The sequence below is a fragment of the Solanum verrucosum genome, unplaced genomic scaffold (assembly GCF_900185275.1).
Source record: "Solanum verrucosum unplaced genomic scaffold, falcon-dt-bn FXZP01000150.1, whole genome shotgun sequence".
Lineage (NCBI taxonomy): Eukaryota > Viridiplantae > Streptophyta > Magnoliopsida > Solanales > Solanaceae > Solanum > Solanum verrucosum.
Window position 1 is genome coordinate 95073 of NW_026020371.1, and position 22352 is coordinate 117424.

Consider the following 22352-nt stretch of genomic DNA (forward strand, 5'->3'; position numbering starts at 1 on the left):
TTGATAATTTCAGATTCTATGTCATTTTTGTTGATCATTTCACGAAATATACTTGGTTGTTTCCTTTAAAATACAAATCAGATGTGAAGGAAAATTTCACTAATTTTTTTCTAATGGTTCAAAAACAATTTCAATTGAGAATTAAAACATTGTACACTGATGGGGGAGGTGAATACATTGGCCTTAAATCCACTCTCTTGAACTTTGGGATCCAACATCTCATAAGCCCTCCATACACTCCCTAACTAGTTGGCATTGCCGAAAGAAAACATCGCCACATTGTGGACACCGCTTTAACTCTTCTTCACCATGCTTTTGTCCCTCTCAAATTTTGGCCTCTCGCATTCCAATTTGCAGTCTACCTCATTAACAGGTTGCCAACACCACTTCTTGGTCTTAAATCTCTATTTTAGTGTCTATACTTATATTTTATAAGGCTATATAGAAGAACATCAAATGGTCTCGTAAATATGACATAACCTTTAAAAATGTAGAAAAAATAGGAAAATTAGGATGTGAGATATCGATGAAGAGGCTACACGAATTATACTTTTAAATTACCGTCTTATTTTCGGAAAATTGTTTGGTCATGAGAATTTTTCACTTATTTTCAAAAAATTATTTCATTTTCTTTCAACAATAGTTTTGTTCATGAAAATTTCAAATACAACTTCAAGTTATATTTGAAATTTGAAAAGCACCAAAAACCTTATTCTCACCTTTTTCACTTTATTTTTTAATTTATTTGTTTTAAAAAAATATCCTAAATATTTTATTTTCATAAAATAAATTCATTTAAATTATTATTTATATTTTTTAAACCCTCCGTCCAACAATAGTGTCCACTATACTAAAAATAATTATCCAACAATACTTGTCATCAAGAGATAATTTACCTTTTGTGTCTATTTTATCTTTTATAAATACTATTTGTCATCTAACACATTTCTAAAAGCATTAAATTTAATAAAGTCAAAAGATAAAATAGTAATATTACCCCTATTATTTATTGTTTCTTAAGGAGTGTGTCAAGTCAATAGTGGACAACTATTGTTAAACAAAGGGGTAAAAAATTACATCTATTTTAAAACTAAAGCAAAATAAGACAAGAAATATAGAAGATAAGAGTAATAGAAATAGGGAGACAAGAGATGAGAGCTTTTCTTATTCTTCCAAGTATTCAAGTGTTCCCCTAATCTTCAAGTGTTCTCCAAATCTTCAAGTGTATCAAATATGAGCTCTAATGTCTATATTTATAATATTACATGGAGGCATACAAAAGGTTAGTCATAAACATGACATTTTAACCATGAAAGTTAAGGAGACATATATTTAAACATGTAAGTCATGGAGGGGGAGGTTATGGAGGTGTGAGAGTTAATATACATTATGGTGTAATTACACCTTGAAGTTATGGACATCCACACAAATATATTTTCGACACTCTCCCTTGGATGTCTGATAATATGCCTAATTAGAACCTTACTAGGAAAAACCCTGTGGAAAAAATTCTAGTGAAGGAAAATGAGTATATATATCTTCTAATACATATTGATTACTACCTCGTTAAAAACCTTGCCTGAAAAATTCATTGGGACAAACCTAAGTCAAGGAAAAAAAGTGCAGCACGTATTTATTTCCCCTGATGAAAACATCACTTAACATTTCAGAGATAACACATATCAATCTTGTATAAATTTTATTGAAGACCGTGCTTGGAAAGAACTCTGGCAAAATATGCTTATTTTATTTTCTTCAATATATTCTTCTTTCATTTGAGTTACCCAAGCAACACCGTCTTCATATAATATTGGAACCTTCTCCTCAAAGAAAAATACACATCTCTTATGTGTTGAGCCACTTGCTATATAAGTTGCTACCATCTTGATTAGACATGAATATGTATCGATAACTAACTGCCTTGTAGTTATGGCAGTACCCTCATATGCAAATAGATTGTTCGAATAAAGGACTTCATGTAATACCTTGCATTTATATAACTAATAGAATCTTGGTAGTATTGGTTAGAAATACTAAATTTATACCAATCTGATACCAATCAAATATCTCCAGCTGAATTATCTCTTCCTTGCACATTAATAAAAATATTATCTCATTAATAATAATAACAGAAAAAAATAAGTGCATCAATTGCGCTAACACATAGTATGTGTAAATCATTTTCATAAGATCAAAATTGATATTTCTTTGTGTTAAGCAATCTCACAATCATAAGGGTACTATTCAATGAAATCACTTTAAAACCTTTTAAATCCTTCAAAAAAACTTCATAGAACCTTCACTGTCTAGATACACATGACAAGAATTTCATTAAATGTATTCAAGTATTTCATTTGTTGCCAGTTTGAAAAAAACCTCATTGCATCCACCACAGGAGAATATATCTCCATACAATAATGTCAGGACTTTTGTGAAAAAACTTTATGCCCCAAGGCACAATCCGTACTGTTAATCTTACTGTAATACTTTAGCCATAATAATTCATTTGTACCCCCACTAACATTATACCTTAATCTATGGACTGTAAGTTCAAAACATCACGTTTCAAGTGAAATGAAATATACTTGAATTGTGTATTTTATTGACATATTATTTATTAGTCCATATTATTTGACAGATTTAAACTCAAGATCCTCATTACCATTTGTCATGTTGAGCTCCATATTATATCAAAGATACCATCAACGGTCATTTTTATATCGATTTCAATACGACATAATTATCGAGATCTCTTCATTTTCATCATTTTCAGGAACCTGAACCTTTCTCAAGGTTTTATGAAGTATTATGTCATATGCTCTTTTAAAGAAATTGCCTCATTATCATGGCTATTTTGATAATTTGCTTCTTTCCTTCCTCAATGAGCTTTACATTTGGAATCAATTGGTCTATCACGCTTCTGGCGTACCATAGACTATGTCCTTCAAGGACCATTTATTGGAGCATTTGCAGCTTAATTAAAATATTGGGTCAGCAAATACATCTAGCAAATTATTTGCAACATTTTGCATATGAATTATCTCTTGAACTTCAAGTTCACAGTCATGCCCCGAGCCTACACCCTGGACGTGGCTGACCCTCGAGAACCAATGATTGCCTCCAAGCGAACCCTCATCCTGGCTGACTACAAGCGGACGACTAACTCAAGCATATATAAGCATCAAATTGAAAGAAACGTTTAAAAACAATTTACTGAATCTCAAAACTTCGCTGAATATACTGAATATGAAACATAATTTCTAAAGAAAATCTCTGAAACTAAAAGACTCTCTAAAACTGTCTATTTATTAAGCCCCTACAGTACAAAGATGAGATTTGGTACAAGACCTTCAAGAGAACTACTACTAACAACTCATAAAACTAGAGACCTCCAAAAGCAAGAAAGTCTCACTCAAAAGCTGACGAGCGGCTGAAGTGATCTCAACAGACTCTTGTTAAGGATCCTAAGAACCTGTATCTGCATCATTAAAAGATGCAGGTCGAATGACATCAGTACATTGAATGTACGAGTATGTAATATAGTTGAATAACAAATAACTGAATGAAATGACTGCAATAGATATAGATATATACTCAACTAAATGTAAATAAATAAAGGAGTGAAATTATTAAAACTTTACAAAATACTTACTCATCTCTGAACTCAATATATTAAGTGATATAATAATAATATAATTTTAACTCTATTTTGGGAGATTCTCTAACTGACAACCATCACTATGAGCTACATGATGATACAATGTCTTGCCCATGCTACCAGAAATGTCATATACCATGCCGGGGTATAGAACGTCTCAACTAAGTGGATCCACTAAGAAATAAAGATTCATCTAAAAAGAACAATCATGTACCCATGTTGGCAAGACATGGTTTATGAGGATTTTAAGTTTTCTGAACTCATCCTCATATCGGTGCTCAATACTACTACCAATAGTATATATACTCATGCTCAAATGTATGAAACATTCTCTTTCTCTGGTTTGAGATAATTGCTCAAACTATCCTCTTAAAAGAGTTAACTACTCTGAAATATATATGAACTCATAAACTCGTTCAGAAATCAAAGTTTATCTTTTCTCAAATTAATACTCTCTTTCTTCATGTAAAAATGAAACATTTGGGAAATACTTAGTTCCCTTTTACTCTTTCTCAAACTCCTCTTTACTTCCTCAAAAACTCAGTTTAAAACACAAATGCTGATTTTAAAATATTCTCAAAATTTATAATTCAAAATAGGGTTTCATGCTGAAATATAGACATGAACGAATCTACTAAAGGATCCCAATAACAATATAAAAAATTCAATACTCAGAACTCAACGATACTACTCATCTCAAGAATACTCAATTAATAGGGTTCATGCTGAAATATAGACATGAATGAATCAACTCGAGAATCTCAATATATAACATATAGCAACTCAACCATTAGGAATAGAACTCAAAACTCAACCAAGCTCATCTGAAAATTCCTCAAAACTAAGGGTATAGCCTTAGATTAAAATTTTACTAACTGGATTGAGATGTAGGGCATGAGGATGAACTCAGTACATCACTATGAATAGTCTTACATGCCTGAAAGAACGTGGTTCTTGAAGAATCTTGAAGAAGAACTTGATTAGAAGCTTTGAAACCCTAACTTGAAGGAGAACAATCAAGAAAACCTTTCTTGAGATTCTTGAATTAGTTTCTTGAAATATCTATGACCAAAAATTATAATTTTTATTAGTGATTCATAATTGTATGGAGGAATTTGAGTTGGAAAGAATTAAATTCTTGGAGAAGGACTTAACTTGAAGAAGAATCTTAAAAAAAAAGATTGAAAGAATCTTGAATGGAAGTCTTCTACTTCGATTTTCTCTAAGAGTTTTGCCTTAGGGTTTGAGAGAGAAGAGAATGAGGGATTAAGAGAGGGAAATCTAATTATTTTGGGCCTTTAATTTATCAAAAAATTCGTTTAGAATTTTCTTAGAGGTAAAAAGACGAAACGGCCCTTTTTAATATTTTCCCGTCGGCTAATTCGTTACTACATTACTGTATCAGGTTACTAAAATGGTCATAACCTTTTAATCAAAACTCGAATTGTTGCGAAATTGGTGGAGTTGGAAAGAAGGTTAAAATACCTTTAATTTAGTAGGTTATGGTCCACGTAACTCTTTATATTCTAAGAGATATGATTGTTTGAATTTGACCCAAGTAGAATCTTACATCAAAACATAATCGGTATAGAAACTTTCAACTCAACTTTGTGCTAGGGGGTTCTAGTGATATTAATTCATATCCAAATCCATTCAACACTAAATAACTGAGCTTTAACATATGAGCAATTTAAGAATCACTTGATACGACCTTACATATAAATGAAGAATAGTTCGGGTCTTAACTTAGAAATTTTTGTGGTGTTACATTCACATTTTTTAACGAGGATCTAAATAATTCACCCCACACATAATTTCAGGTGCTAATCATATATCTCCCCCCCCCCCCCCCCCCTCCAATGTTAGAAAATCTAACATTTACCCCCAACCTTATTTGGGGATCCATCATTGTGTGTGATGGAGCAATAAAATCATATGTGCACACATCAAATTTTTAGATGGAAATGATTTGGTCCAATTGTGATGGGAGAACTTTGTTGGCTTGATACGTACATGTTAAATAAACTCATCTCACGCCAAATTTTATTTGAGAGTTTTGTTCTCAAAATCAATGGTCTAGCTATAATTGGAAGCATACAATTTCTGTTAAACCAACTAGCATTATCAACATAATTTTATAATTTGAAATTGTGCTCTTAATTTAGCAATTCGAGCAAACAACCTTACAAAAATCAATTTGTAAGTTGATAACAAATGTACAAGTGACCATACCATAGATGCATCTATTAAGTCATAATAGTAAGTGGTCCACATGGCAGGTGAACGGATCCAAATTCACTTTTTTATATGTTTCAAATAATTTCAGAAAAAACAATTTCAATCTTAGTTGGTACAATGATCATTTCATTATGAGAACAAGCAACACAAGAGAATTCTTGAAGAATCTTTTATTTCTTCAACATATAGCCACATGTATTCTGAATTTCTTTTGCATCACATTTGAACCGGAATGACCAACCTGTTATGTCAAATGATATTTATTCTAGTAAACTTCTAGTTTACTTTTCCACATGATTCCATCATGATGCTCATATATGTATACAACAAACAGGAGGAAAAAATGGGTTATCTTATACGTAAATATTTATAACTCACTTCTGTTGAAGTAATCTAAAGATATTAAATCTTCTCATAATTTATAGTCTCAATATAATATTTTTTTCTTTTCAATTCCTCCGAAACTTAAAAAGTTTCTTTTGAGACTTACTACAACCTCAATATTATGAATAATTTCATTCCTCCGGATAGTAATAAATTATTCCTTTCGAAACTCTCAATTAATTTGGTGTACTACCACAAATTTCACAACAACATTCTTATAGTGACCATCTCCTTCAAGGAGAAAATTATTATTATTATTGTCATGGTTAAAATTATTACATGCAATACTTATTTCTTGATAACCAATGATAAATTTGTGTTGCCACACAATAGTATTTATTTTGATCATGACCACAATCTTTATAGGAAAGAATTATTTCTTTCTTTTGTCCTTCGATAGTTCATAATAAAACATGCCACAATATTTGTGTAGTACTCAAAGTATATGACCAAATGACAATTTATGTCAAAATATTTATTTTCAATCTCTCAAACCTTCCGTAGAGGTGAGATGTGACATTTATCCAACCATACATGAACATATCCTTGTCTATACGAACACAAATCATATTTTTATCTAGAAATAGACCATAATCATTTGTACATGCTCCATAAATTTTTATTAGAAACTCATTGTCATGTTTTGGCATTATCAAATTTATGTGACCCGCCTCAACATCACTTTAAAAGGTTAAATGTACTACCACTTTGTATTCCGAGGATTTACAAAACTTTTGCACCAACAACAATCTGGCCAATAACCTTTCATACCACTTTTGATAACCAAAAATTACCTTCACATTTGACGGACCATCTTAAGAACCCATAATGTTCTTCCTTTTAATTACCACAATAATGTCCATTAACATTTTACAACATTAATATTCATACATTCAACCACTTGTCATTTTTCAGACATAATATGTCATGCTACCACATTCACATAAGAGAATGGAGCAATTAATTGGGTAAATTTCATGACTTTTAGTCAAAAGTATATTATTTTGCCTTAATCATCATATAATCACTATGGCGCATTAGGACTTAAACCCAACATTTTATCCATATAAAGAAGTTGTATCTCATAAATCAATGTGACTTGACCTTAACATATTATTATCATGATGCATCGAGACTTTAACACGATGTCTTACCCACTTGATGCGGTGAAACTTGAATTTATATGTGTCATCTTGTCAACTTCGTGAGGATCATTCACAATTGTCTATAATGTTTTAAAAAATAGTAGGGATAAAATAGTTGCGGGAAACAGAAACTCATTCAACCTACTTAGCAAATATTGTGCTTGACCTCTAGTCTTTATGGTGCCCTGCTGAATTTTTCACCCAATAATTCAAATACTTTGGTAGATCTTTTCATCTCTCTATCTCGACTTTGGGCTTCTTGCAAGCATTTTTCAACCTTTTGAGTCGTTTATATACAACTAAGACCTCCTTATTCCTTTCTTCCAAGTCTATATTAGTTGCTTTAGAGACAAGCAGGATAGACTCGTTTAACGCAATCAAATAGGAAGATTTTTTTCCATATCTTCCTTTTTAAAAATTTCATCCTGATATTGTTGCAACCAAGTTACATTAAGCTTGACATACACGACATCAAAGACAAAAGTTAACATAGCTTTAATGAAAGAAAAATTAGTAGTTTTTCTTTCATCAAAGCTATGAGAACTTTTCTCTCTGATACCGTGGATGGCAAGCTTGATAACTTGCCTGCAACAATATCTTGGTAAGATTTCTGAAGAGGAAGATATGGAGAAAAAGTTTTCCTATCTAATGGAGTTAAGAGAGACTACCATGCTTGTGTCTAAAGTAACTAAACATGACTTGGTAGAAAAAAATAAGAAGGTCTTAGCAGCAGAGAAACAACTCAAAAAGCTAAAAGGCTCTCGCAAGAGATCCAAAATAAAGGAGGAGGGGTGAAAAGGTCTGTCAAAATATTTGAAATACTTGGTGAAAAAGTTTAGCAAGACATCATGAAGGCTATAGATCAAGCACAATATTAGGTGAGTAGGTTGAATGAGCTTTTGTAGCTCGCAATTATTTTATCCCTACTACTTTTTCTGAGCACTATGACGATTATCTTGACATAGCTTGTTTATGTCAAGACATTTGAAAATTGTGAATTATAATCATGAAGCCAATAAAATAGTACATGATTGAATCTAGTTTTGTACATAATGGTAGCATTTAAATCTTGTTTATTCACACTTTGTGCAATGAAAAAACGAGGCTAGAAATTTTGTATGTAATGTTATAATACTTTAAATAATTGCAGTAATGTGCCTTATGTTTAGTGATTTCTACCTTTTTCTGCTTAAGGTACTCTTGTACTAATTCATCTCAATTTAGTATTTTTTGTGTTATTTACATTTATATATAAAAAACTATATTAAAATTGAAATAAATAGTATATATGAACTTCTTTATTTTTATTTGTCTTGTTTGGTGATGCTTGAAATAATTAAATTTACATTTCATCTTATGATAAAACATTAGTCATACAAAAAACAGAAAATATGTCTTTCACATTTTTCAAACATTGATCATCAGGATTTTTTCAATTGTTAAAATATTATTCTTGATCAATAATTATTTAGATTTATACAATATGATATATATTAAATACAAATAAGATAATTATTTTTTTTATAGATTATGATATAATTAATCTTGTCTATTTTCTAACTAATAGTCAATAGAATATGTGTTAGATCAACTTTTCAAAGTTGATTTTTTTGATATACAAGTAATTTAAAAACACAATAAATAAATTATATAAGTAAATCGGAATACCGTGCTGATATAGCTACGACTCTTTACTCCTTCATTGATTTCTCTGCAAAATGAATTCATTAACATTCTTTTATCCACATATAATGCAGTTTGATTAGCAGGTTAGACCGCCTTCCTACATCTGCAGTCCTAACGGGTAGGTCATACATTAGGGGTCGAGGGCTATTATATATATTTTTTTGGGTGAATCTCAATTAAAAGAATCACCTTTGGCTCTGCTACAATTTGAACCTCCCTAGATCAATCAGAGTTAAGAACTACAGAGAAGTTCTAATTGGCCTAGTTAGACCAATCGCTCCAAGTGGGAAGGAAATAGTTGTGGCAAAGACTTATAGGTGATGGATCACTATCAATATAGATACACGTTTTCCCTCACACACTTGATATGTCAAGGATTACTATTTGTATATTTTTGGCGAATCTCAATTGAAAGAATCTACTTCGTCTCTTCTTCAGTCGCCAAAAAATATTGATTCTCCATAGTTCAATCAGAATCAAGAACTGCAGAGAGGTTCTAACCGGCCTACCCTAACCAATCACTACAAGAGGGCATAAAATAGATGCGGCAAAAACTTCAAGGCGACGGATCACTATCAATATAGATAGATCTTTTTCCTCGAACAATCCGTTTTATATTTCAGGTCTGTCTGGGTGAAATTCCCTAGAACAATCCACTTTCTATTTTACAAATGTCTGGGTGAATTTCCCTTGAACAATCCATTTCATATTTCACAAGTGTATGGATAAATTGACATAAATATAAATTACATAGCCTCACACATAAAATTATTTGCACGCATTGAGCACATGGAAAAATATCCTATATTTAATGCGAGTAAATGTGGTGAATCTTTCTTATGTATATATATAAAGACAAATAATAGATAATTAAAAAATATACATAAAGGGGTTAAACAAGAGATGACTTACGAATTCCTCGAGTCCATGATCATGTGTATGAGAGAGGGAGATTGATCACATCTAGTATGAATCTTGTATGAACGATAGTTGGCGTCAATGACTCTCCTTGAGTCCCCTCATCTTAGATCTCTAGGGAAGAGGATCAAGTATATAATCAAAAAAATGAGGTGAGGGGGATACAAAATAAAAATCAAAGGGTGTATTGCTGAAATGTTAGGTTTAAACCGTCTAGAAAGCTTTCCAGAAGCTCATGGATCTACACCGAATGGTACACCTAAACAAAGGAAGAAGTCAGTGGTCAACAAGAAAAGAAAAGAGAAGAAAAAAAACAGAAATATATCTTTGCAAGCTGAACATCGAAATCTAAATCACTTGGAGATGGAGAGGGGTTATCACCCACAATTGGAGGAGACTGAAGTTGGAGTTGGAAAATTACAAAGAAAACATCCTCAGCGGCGGAATGAACGAAATGAAGAAGGGAAACCTGAGGAACAGATTAAGAAACCCTACTTCGTAAGGTCTTGTTTTAATAGAGCTAATTCAGTTCATTTGGGAGCGGGTTGTAAACATTTTTTGTTGTGTTTTGTTTTTTCATGGCTTGTTGACCTTTTGTTTCAATAAAAAGGACCGCGGCGTCCTAAGTCTGATTTAAAAAAACGATTGTGTTCAGTTAATCCATTTGAAAAGTGCTCTTGGGTGCTTTTGAGCAAATTGTGTTTGCCTAATTTTTTAAAAGTATTTTTGAGTGTCAAATTATGAAAAAGGACAAATATTAACGAATATAAAAAAATATTTTTTGTAAAACAAATTTGTATTTTTATTATACTAGTTTTGAGCATGTGCTTGACACATGCGTTCCATATGAATTTTTATAGTTATGTATGCGTTACCAAAAAATAAATATCGAATACCATAAATGTAATCTGAATTTGACTTAAAACAGAAGAAAAATGAACAAAATTAATTAATTAGAACAACATGTTGGAACCATATAGAAGTCTCAAGTTAAAATAAATTGCAACATTTTAACAATCCTTCTCAATATTGTTACGAAAATTAACATAATTTACTAACCGTTTTAAAAATAACCACAAAACAAGCTTTGTTAGTACAAATAATATATTAATAACTCAACAAGTAAATGTTTAGATTATGAAAAATAAAGAGGTACAAAAGTAACCAATAATGATGATCCATTCAATATGTTTATGACACATAACTAAATAACTAATCTTTTTCGAGTAAGCAACTAACTTGGAGAAATTACATATCTTACTTTTACCTTTCCTTATCACCGACCCTAAACCCTAAACTGGAAAGAATCAAGCTGAAACTTTATTTGAAAAATTAGAGAATCGTGCTGATAACGTGTTGTAAAATTAAAGCAAAATAAGACAAGAAATATAAAAGATGAGAGTAATAGAAATAGGGAGACAAAAGATGATAACTTTTCTTATTCTTCCAAGTATTCAAGTGTTCCCATACTTTTCAAGTGCTCTCCAAATCTTCAATGTATCCAATATGAACTCCAATACCTCTATTTATAGTACAAAGGTTAGTCATAAACATGACATTAACCATGAAAATTATGGAGATATTAACCATGTAAGTTATGAAGAAATATCAAGGGGGAAGATTATGAAAGTGAGGGAGTTACTAGTGTAATTACATTTTGAAGTTATGAACATCAACATAAATATATATTTACAACAACATCTAGATTCTAAATATTAATTACAAAAACTTTGAACAAACATAACTTCAACTAAAAAAAAAATTCAACTTCAATTTATTTTGAAAATTTCAAATAGTGAGTTTTTCTTTTCTTGGCCAAAACGTGTCAATTTGATACTCCTGTATTTTACTTTAAGAAAAAATGTGCAGATAGAACTGAACAGTCCGTCGAGCAGCAGGGCAGCAACTGATCATAGTGAGAGGCATGTCTTACATTCCACCGCACAAGAGGCAACTCCGGCACCGGAATCCTTGATTCCTGCCTTAAAAAAAACCTGAATTTCAAGTCGTTTGGGGAGCACAGAGAAAGGAAAAGTATTTGGGCGGGATCCTTTATGCTCATGGTGTAGTTAGGAAATGGTTCCCTGTTGGTTTGACGGATGATTCTCAGTGTGAAGCTCCAACCTGTTTCTATGGACCGAAATCAGGCGAAAACCCTATTTCTTTGGTCCTTATGCATGGTACTACTAACATTAAACTCCTTTCTGGTTTATATGTGTTGTTTTGCTTCTGATGTATTTGATAAATGCTGCTGTAAGTGTTTGAACTTTTATGCTTTAGTAGTTGTACGCAGAGTTTTTTTTTTTTTTTTTCTTTTTCGGTTTGTCATATGCTGGTGTAGGTGGATGCAGTGGAACTTTTTGAATGTCACTAACAACTTCGATGTGGATGAGTTTTGGCTATCTTCATATTTTGGTAAAATCATGTGAATGTGCTGCCTCTTTTTCTGCTATGATTGAGGTGTCTTTCTTTTTATTTTAATGTAGCGATTACACGAGTAAATAGTCACAACTGCAAATACTAGAAGAAATGGGAAAGAGAGATTAATTGCAAAGAGAGACGAAATTGAATGAGATGGATGACAAATTTATGTTATGCTTTAAAAAATTTATCTGTTAAATCTCTGATTTAAGATTAGTACATATATGTATGGTGGAAGGAATAATCTGTTAAATCTTTGTTTTCTACTGGATTTTCTAATTTGGTAGATCAAGGTTTGAAACAAGGTGGTATGCATCTGTAAAATCCTTTGTCTGTTTCTGAGATTTTTACTAAACAATATATATACTTTTTTAGGTTGCAGTGAAGGAACAAATGAGCTTATGGATGAGCCATGGCTTTTGGTGGCTAAAAGTGTGATGAAGGACTTACTTTTGTCATTTCAACATGTGAAATGTGAAATGAAGGGATCTAATATGGAAGAGTTAAAGCCAACTCTGGTTGCTTGTTTTGGAAAAATTCTCTTTCATGGGTTAGTATTGTTCATTTCTTATATTAAGCTTGTCATATTAGGAATCCTTGTAGTCTTTTGTGCCCTTGTGAAAACTAACACCATTGTATCCTTTTAATTTGTTTGAAAAATATAGGGACCATTTAACAACCGAAACCCCCCTGGAAAATATAGGGTGTCTGTTCTCTTTTGCACCCCGTGTCATGCATTCCCTATAACCAAGTAACAAAGATATTCATTAGTTGGGTAGTCTCTTCTCAATGTTTGTCATTAAGGAGGTTTGTAAAACCCTATTGAAGACGTCAATGCTACTTTATTTTCCTAACAAACTCATTGAAAGTTGTTTCCTTTATCATTTTGTTTTGCCTTGTAGTCCTTACAAATACTGCTAATCAAAACATTACAAGAGGACTTTATCAAAATTCAAAGATCATAAAAGGACTACTATATTAATGGGCACGTTGTGTTTTCTAATTTCGCATAAACTGGCATATAGAATCAAACAAAAGAGTGGTGTAAAGATTATGCCCAAGAACTCGGCCTCTGAATTAGAATAATTTGCATTTTTACTTTTTCTTTTTTCGTTCGTCAAAGTTGTAGTATTGTAGCCTTCATTCCTCACAATTGTGGTCTCTGCAATTTGCTACTTTAAATCAACCAGCTATGCATCAATTCCGATCTAGTTGGAAAACATTATATGAATCCTCCGTATATCAGCTGTATTCAAATCCATTTTATTATAGTACTCAGTTTTTTGTCTTGTAAGGCTGATTCAGACTTATCTAAAACTAGAATTTCTTTAAGTTGCAAAACTTACTTTTACGTTGGCATACAATTCTCAACTTTTCTCCGAGATTTTATAGTGTTACTTCTTTTGCTGTGTCTGAAGCAGTACTTTGTTGAGTCTATTAATCCAATGCATGCTTCAACATGTAATCCTCCTCAAATTCTCTGTGATGTAGGATTTCTGCAAATAGTCAAGAATCCCTGAAAAGTAACCCATTGGGTGAAACTACATTGAGGCAAATGAAAATATCTTTCTATACGAATGTTCCTCTTTCATATATCATGTATGGAATATATAGGAAATCTTGCAGTTGAGAAACTTGGCTTAGAATATGTGGAGGAGAAGGAATTATACTACGTCAAGGTAATATTTTCATGTTTCTAACAAATGTCTTCCTCTTTATGCATTGGTTCTTTTAGTTCTATCCATTGTGCTTTGTAGCTTTCAGACAACTTGCGCTCTGATTCAACTGCCGCCTGCAAATGTACGGTGATCAAGGATCGGGGGAAAATTCAGATCCATAAGGTTAGTTCTCAGTTTCCCGCTTCTTGATGAACTTGCAAGATGTCCAATTAACCCTTTATTTTTCAACTTTAGCAGAACACCATTAATTGTTGTCATGAACATATTTACCTCCTCTTACCTATCTTTTTGCATGCTTTACTTCTTGCAGTTTGTCTTTCCTTAACAATCTTCTGACACTACGCTTTTTCTTTTAGAGTGAGGTGAACCAAGTACTCAACATGGTTGCAGACATGAGCTGTCTTGGCAAAAGCTTAGACTTGAGGTTGATGTTACATACCAAGAAAATCATTACGGCTTTTTCTGTAAGTTACTGCATTGAAGATCAAATATCTTGAAAGTCATGAGCTGTCTTGTTTTTTCATGTTTCGTGGCTTTGAGAGTAACAGTGAAATTTTGTTTGCAACATATTTTAACACCACTCCAGCGAACAAGGACCTTTTGCTGTGTAACTCATTCTATATGCACTTTAGTTTCTCTCTTCTTATCAAGGCTTCTGCACTCTCAACTGAAAGGACACCAGTAGAGTTATCTCTATAGCTTAAGAGTGTGTTCTTATTTAGATTACTCTCTACTTTTTTACTAGGATGAGGAGATCAATGGAATTAACAATCTTATTGGTTCTGCCATTTTGGACTCAGAAGTTAAGGGTGGGTTGAGATGGCCCTTTGGCGAGGATTCTTTAGGGAGTCAATACGCTGTTATCGATGTCTGGCACACAACTGCAAAATCATATGGGAATTCGTCAATTAGGTTTAAGCTTCGACATCCAGATTGATTTGATTTCAGATCTTCAACTGGTGAGGTTGCACAGGAAGCTAGCCTGAAAATGCCTGGGATTGTATCCCAACTGCAGGTAGGCCTTCTTTTCCTAATGAACAATTATGTATATTTCTGTTGGTAATACATCTGTGCATGATTGTATTTGGCATGGTTACACCAAACCATAGCATAATATTCTTACAAATAAGATTTGAATATTGTATCCTGTACCCACTGAATGATTACATGCTCCAAAATGGGTAAAATATCATCCAGAGTAGCTGGAGCAAACTGATTCCAATCTAGTTCATTTCTGTCGGAAATTATCCAACTTTTTGTATGTCTTCAAAGAATTTACGTTAAAAAGTTATAATTCAGATTTAGAGTAGTCCGTGTTAGCGAATGGTTACATAACTGGCATGTGCTAAGGAAACACAAACAAAACCTTGCAGTCTCTTCATTGTTGAATTGATTAGCCTTTCTGTTTTTCCCCTTCACTGCTGAAATAATTAATTTAATTACATTTTCTTACCGGAAATGCAGGAGCAAACGATTGACGAAAAGCGGGTGCTTAAAATGCTTGAAGACAACTTGAGGTTAATCTGGGATCACTGTTTGTCTGATGGTTCTTCAAGCTGACCATGTTTCGTGGTCCTTTGCAAAATATCTGCAGAACTGTTCGACTCACAAGCTATGTTCGGTTGGTGAAGAAAGTTGACCTTTTGTATTTTGTGTTGATGGAATGTATAGATGTAGATAACTAAATTATTAAACCCTAAATGTTGAAATGTTTTTGCACTATGTAGTTTGTGTATGGAATGAAATGAAATGAACCAAGGCCTCTGATGTTAGCGACATCAGTAGGATCAAACTGTTGTGTAATGGATCGAACTTCTTATTCAAATGTACTGTTGAGTTCTCACATTTGATTTTACTGAATGCTGGGAAATGTAAATAGCATATTGAGGAAAAGTAATACAATGTCTGCACAAAGCAAATGAATGCAAGACATGGTTAAGATAAACAGAATAAGGGCATGTCGAAATATTAGAACACCAGATAGGGATTTCAAAGGAGAAGAAATATATTATTTATGCCTCAAAAAGAGAAGAATTATATCATAAATGAGCAATTTATTCCAGGCAAAAAAGTAAAATAAATTAAATACAAGCTATACATTCTGTATGTGGATAGTTTCTAATATCACTCTCTTAACAATATTTACCTTAATTTCCTTATTGGTAATGCATTTCCAAAGAGTTTTTCTACTTCAGTTGCTTCCATTTTAAGTCCATCCAAAATATCCATTTCTTCTTTGCTGAGCTCTCTTATAAAGTTTTCTTCATCTCGTTGCAGCTCTTTGAAACCTTCAAACAGTCTGCTGAATAAGCTGACTTCTTTTTCCCTCACCTTCTCAACTTCTTCTTCTATTTCCTCGACTTCTTTTATGATTGTCCTCTCTCCTTCTTCCACTTTCTTCTCCAAACGCTCCACAAGGGGTGGTTCAGGGCCACAAGTATTGTCAGTTTTTATGAACGTGTTGAAATCACGACCAACTTTTTGAGCTGCAATTTGCAACTCAGGTATAATGCTTTCAGGCAAAACTGAGCTTCTTGTATAAAGTACAGAACCGCCATATCCATCCCATGCATCATTTCTGCCTTTATAGTACACAAATATGTAGTCCTCTGGACTGTTCTCTACTTTGGATGACAAAATATACCTGCAAATAAAATCAATTCGAGTGTTCAGGTGAATTGCATATCAAGTACAAACAATATGGAGACAAGATATCAATGAGGTAGGAAGGGAAATACCAGTCATCTTGGTAGTGAAGATACTCATTATCATGATTGTAGAGTATCCCGGGGTACTTTGGATCTTGCACGAATTTTTGCACTGCAGATCGAGTGAAAAATCCTCCATCAGGTGTCCCTATTCTCCAAGTCAGATTTCCCACAAGTTTGTTTCCTTCTGTATGGAACTCATGCAACTGACAGTCAAAAACATCAAATGTGGGATTTAAACCGCGAGTGATGTACCATTTTCCACTAAAATATTTCATGTCAAACTTTTGGACGAGAACACTGGGATCAGGTACAGGAAAGTCACCAACATCAGATTTACGAGGTACACATTTCTTCCGGGAGACTGCACACTCATTGAATTCGTCTACAACACTATTTTCAAACAAATCACCACATTTTATCTGCACCAATATTCCAACATATTAATATTCCACAAATGGTATCAAATCAGTATTCAGTTTAATAAGATGTTTGTAGACACCTGACATTCCGTTTCATCAGGTCTATTGTTGCAAGTCTGGAGACAGGCAACATTAGCTGCACATGCAGGGTTTGCAATGCACTTTGCAAGCTCTATCCTGAAAGCATAAGACTTCGATAAGTCAACTAAGAGTGTCAGACATGCATGCTGGAATAAAGGATATAAACTCATCAATACGAATAAAGCGTTGCTCTTCTAGTGGCCAGGTAATAAAACAAGGAAAACAATTAGGTTGATTGAAGATGTTTTGGGATAATCAAGTTCATCAAATTTTGACATATTCATTGAAACAAATTAAGCTATCTTTCGAGTTTCAGGAACAAATGGAATACTGGAAGAAACTACTTTCCTGCATCCCTAGCACCACAACAGTATCAGTTAGTTTGATCACCATAACAAGAAAGGAAGAGAATGGTCTGAAAAAAAACTTGCTGAAAATAAGTCAAATTCATACAGCTTTTCTCTTGGCCTAATTAGAACACAGAAAGTCTCAACAGTCTTAAAATAAAAAAGGAATTAGATGGAAAAGCATTACGGTTGGGATTATGGTTCACTTTGAACATGCTTAAAACTTGATTTCATTGATAATAAGGACTAGAATCGAGGACTTATGGAAGGTGGATCATAAAAAGCTAGAGACAGTTTAGGTCAACTCAACATCTTTCAGAGTGAGGAGGTTAAGATAAGATAGCTCCATCAAAACTGAATTTTACTTTTTTTTTTGGGTTCAAAACAGAGTAGATATATATTACTTAGTTAATATGCGTCAATACATTGTTACAGGGAAGTGGCATTGCAGAACGCCTACTAGTGGTGTTCGGGGATGGGGGCGAACTACCATTAGTACTATTACATACATCAATTGCAAAAAGTTGCTTAGAGAGCCTAACAAAAAGAGTTCCTTCTTTGCATGCATCCAGTTTTGTTGAAACAAACATAGGAGGAACTTCCATGCACAAAAAGGAGTTGACTTGATCCATTTTAGCACCTTCCCTTGCTAGAGCATCTGCCACTTGATTTGTTTCTCTAAAGCTGTGGTGTATTGGGGGTTCCTTTTACTACTCAATTATTAAGCCAGGATGACAATCCACAGAGTACAAACAAGAACCAATTTCACATTTCTTATATAATTTTATAGGGGATAGCAGAAAAAAATCTCAGAATTTTTTAAGGAAACATACAAGGCGTAGCAAAGCAATCAGGAAAGGTCTATATAGTTTACTGCCATCTTTTTATCAGATTCATCAGTTTTTAGAAGAAATAAGGCTGTGATCCTTATGCAGCAAAATATATTGGTATAAGGAAGTATTCTGGCATACTTTATTAACACCTGTACAATTACCTGCACTCTTTCAGTAAGCATGTACAAGTTTTGAGTGCATCAACAGCATCAGCCTTTGAAGCAACTGACAAAATGAATAGAGTTACAATTGCTGTTTTGGCCAATTGACACCATTTCTTCCGGACCATCAAAGCTACTTCTTCTGGAAATTTACATATTGTATTTCCCTAAATAGAGGACTTCTGTCAGCAAAGAGAAAGAAGAGGATTGAAAGGATGCAGAGGACAGAGCTAGATCCCCACATTCCTTCGGAAAGTAGTAAATGAGAAGCAACAGAATAAAGTTTATCAAAAGTCACCTTAGGTACATTCTGGTTATAGCTATGTGCAGAAGAGAGATTTTGTTTCCCCTGTGATGATAGTTGCAGACCTTTAGAATCCAAACCACATCTTATTCTAGGAGATTTCTGCAAGTATGTAGGTATCCGTCTTCTGGAACAAATTTTCACTATGACTATACTACCAAAGTATTCTGCCCTACCCCAGCTAAATCTTGTATGACTGTGAAGCTTTGACCCAACTTGACATTTGATGGTTTCATGAACGCACAGAAAGTTTGAATGAGGGGCAAGCGCCATTATTCAACTGGATGACCACCAACTCCAACTATAGAAATGAAGTATATCAGATTGTGCTATCTTTAAAATCTTTTTGATTGATATCTACTCGTGCAACACATGCACACATAATAGGCTGATTGGTCTAAGATGCATATTCTACATGTGTGGCATGTATTGCACGCCAGTACATATCAAATCTTACTATCAGATTCACAGCCAAGAATTTTGCCACATTCACAAGTAGATTGAAATTCTATAATACAAAGGTAGGAGTTAAGGTCAAATATTGAAATGCGGAAAAAATTTCAACTCATCAAGATTAATGGCTGATCCAATGATGAAATATGTATGATTAAGTTGTAGCTATAACCTATGAAACATCTGAAAAATAAACTCTGTCATTACATGTAGCTGCAAAAAGCTTATAATTAACAAATACAATAGCAGCGAAGCCGACGCCCCTCTTAAGAAAACTTATAAAGAAATCAAAAGCTACATTCCATTTCCTAACACTTATAATCTTGCTCCAAAGATCAGTTAATTAGTCTCCAATAGACTGGAGGCTGTTACAAAAATCTGAGGGGTTTGCACTAAGATTAGAGTAATCATTCTAAGGTGAAGGTCAGGGGACTAACTTCCGTGGAACAAAAGCTTTTGATATAACCCGCGACAAAGACTAGGTTTTCATTTTTCCTGTTCTGTGGATGAGCTCCAGACCAAGAAAAACAGATCTAAATTCCTCCGGGAATTTAGTTAATTTATGAGGTTATTTTTGTTAGGATTTTGAGGTTAATAATGAACCACATTGTTGGATTCACAACAATCTTGTCCTGAAACTAGGCTTAACTTAACCAATCCAATCCCCAATCAAATTCATGTGTTCACTTTGCTTTTCTTCTTCGAGCGTTCTGCTTCAATTATTTCACATTGAGAATTCACTGAAACTATCCAAAAGTTATCCTTTTCATACATATTTATTTACTCATAACATAATTGTTAGAGTGAGTAAAAGTCCTACATTGATTGGGGAATATACTGGTGGTCTGTTTATACGGACTTGGGCAATCCTCTCCTCACAAGCTAGCTTTTGGGGTTGAGTTCCGCTCAGGTGTCATATCTTTACAACAATCAAGCTCTTGATTTATTCCCTCTCATCCCGACTTTCATGCCAGTTTTCAACCTCCCACATTCATCTTCAATTCCAACTAAAGGTTTTGGGGTATAGTTCACAATCAATCAAGAACTCAGCCCTCCAATTCTCTCTCAATTCCCCTTCAGTTTAACATTAAATACTACTCCCTCCATCCCAATTAATGTGACACCGTTTGACTTAGCACAAATTTTAAGAAAAAAAGGAATACTTTTGAACATTCCTGATCATGACTATAAATTATTTCCAATTACAGAAAGATGCATTCTTTTGAAACAAAACTGTGTCATATAAATTGAGACGAAGTAGTTAAAGAAATGAAAAGGAGTAGCACATTTACAAAGTTAAATTGTCAATGCAGAATCATGAAGAAGAAGTGAATTAAATAGAAATCCCAATAACTGACCTCATGTAAATAGAGTGCTATAGAGATTGAACATTAGTTATAAGGAGTTGTTGTGGATTTTTGTATTTTTTTTTTCTTCTGAATTTTGGGTGTTTTAAGTGTGAAAGAGTTGAGTGAAGGGGAAATGGATGGAGGAGGATAAGACATTCTGTGATAATTAGATTAGCAACGTCACCACATCTTCTTGTTTCTGCACTTCCTCTCTTTTTCTCCTTTTGGAAGTCTTGATGTTAAACAAGTGTTAGAAATTTTAAAAAGGTGACTAGTTTGACCAACTTTGGTCAATGCATCACTTAAATTGGGTCTAGAATATACTTCCTCCGTCCAATTTTATGTGAGGTAGTTTGACTTGACACGGAGTTAAAGAAAGAAATGAAAACTTTTAAAACTTGTGGTTCAAAATGAATAGATAAAAATTTGTGTGGTTGTAAATCATTTCATTAATGATAAAATAGACATTTTATAGTTAAATTGTTACTTAATATAGAAATATTTCATTGTTTTTTGGACCGACTAAAAATGAAAGTAAGTCACATAAATTGGGACAGAGGGAGTAATAACTATCGCGCCCTATTTTTCTCAAAACAGGATTTCAACGACATGACAAGTAGGGTTGGGCGTTCGGTCGGTTTGGTTTTCAAATTTTGGTTTGGTTTTTCGGTTTGCTGAAAATGTTAACCAAACCAAATTGAAGTAAATTCGATTTGGTTCGATTTTTACAATTTCATTTCGGTTCTGTTTTCGATTTAACCAAATTTAATCAACAATAAAACAATGATACACATATTTTCAATCACAAGACCACAAATCAGTATTCTCGAGTCTCGTCTCTCTATATTACACTTACTAGGGAAGAGAATAAAAACTACCTACCGTTACCCAAAAAAGAGCACAATTTTGCCCGTAGCCCATATGTACGATACCTTACAAGTTATAATGTGGAATATTATTCACATGAACAACAACTCCACATGCCTATGCCAATTGACAAGCCTGCTGGTATGGTTAACTTAAAAATGTGCCATAACACAAGTACTTCTTGTCCCAAATGCTACTGAAGAAAAAATTACTTATGCATCTCAAGTTTCCACTAGCTATATTAATATAACTTCTAACACAGATGAGACAAGGATATATAGCTACTGCGACTTCAAAGACGAGAGTTGAGATTTCAGAGTTTCAGGATAGGGATTAATTTTTTGATTTGGGAATTATATTTTAGTCCTCTGTAATTTGGGATTCAGATATGGGAATTGGCCAATTGGGTCACTCCAATTCCACATAATTGGGCCACATTGATATTGGCCTTGGGAATTCATTTGGTTTGGTGCGTAGGCCTGTAGGGATTAGTGAAGTAATTAATTAACCGAATTTAAATAGTTAAAAACCAAATAATCAAAATTTTAAATTTTGAAATCGAAATTAAAAAAAAAATCAATTCGGTCGGTTTTTTCGGTTTGAACCAACGAATTAAAAGTGCACTAGGGCATCATTCTATGCTAATTACAAATAAAACAAATTTAAAGGTCTGCGTAATGGGTTCAAATTAGGGGGTT

The 22352-nt window shown here is 33.3% G+C and overlaps 1 protein-coding gene and 1 pseudogene across 1 annotated transcript; one reads left to right on the plus strand and one right to left on the minus strand.

The window, feature by feature from the left end:
- The first annotated feature begins 10224 nt into the window (after positions 1–10224).
- On the plus strand, positions 10225–15689 carry LOC125838375 (uncharacterized; annotated as a pseudogene).
- A 513-nt stretch (positions 15690–16202) lies between these two features.
- LOC125838424 (violaxanthin de-epoxidase, chloroplastic) lies at positions 16203–19281 on the minus strand. Its single transcript, XM_049517484.1, has 5 exons — positions 18980–19281; positions 18682–18848; positions 17340–17436; positions 16868–17259; positions 16203–16773 (listed from the first exon to the last, which is right to left on the minus strand). Exons 1-5 carry the CDS (start codon positions 19256–19258, stop codon positions 16272–16274), a joined length of 1437 nt encoding a protein of 478 aa, XP_049373441.1. The 5' UTR covers positions 19259–19281; the 3' UTR covers positions 16203–16271.
- Positions 19282–22352: the final 3071 nt, after the last annotated feature.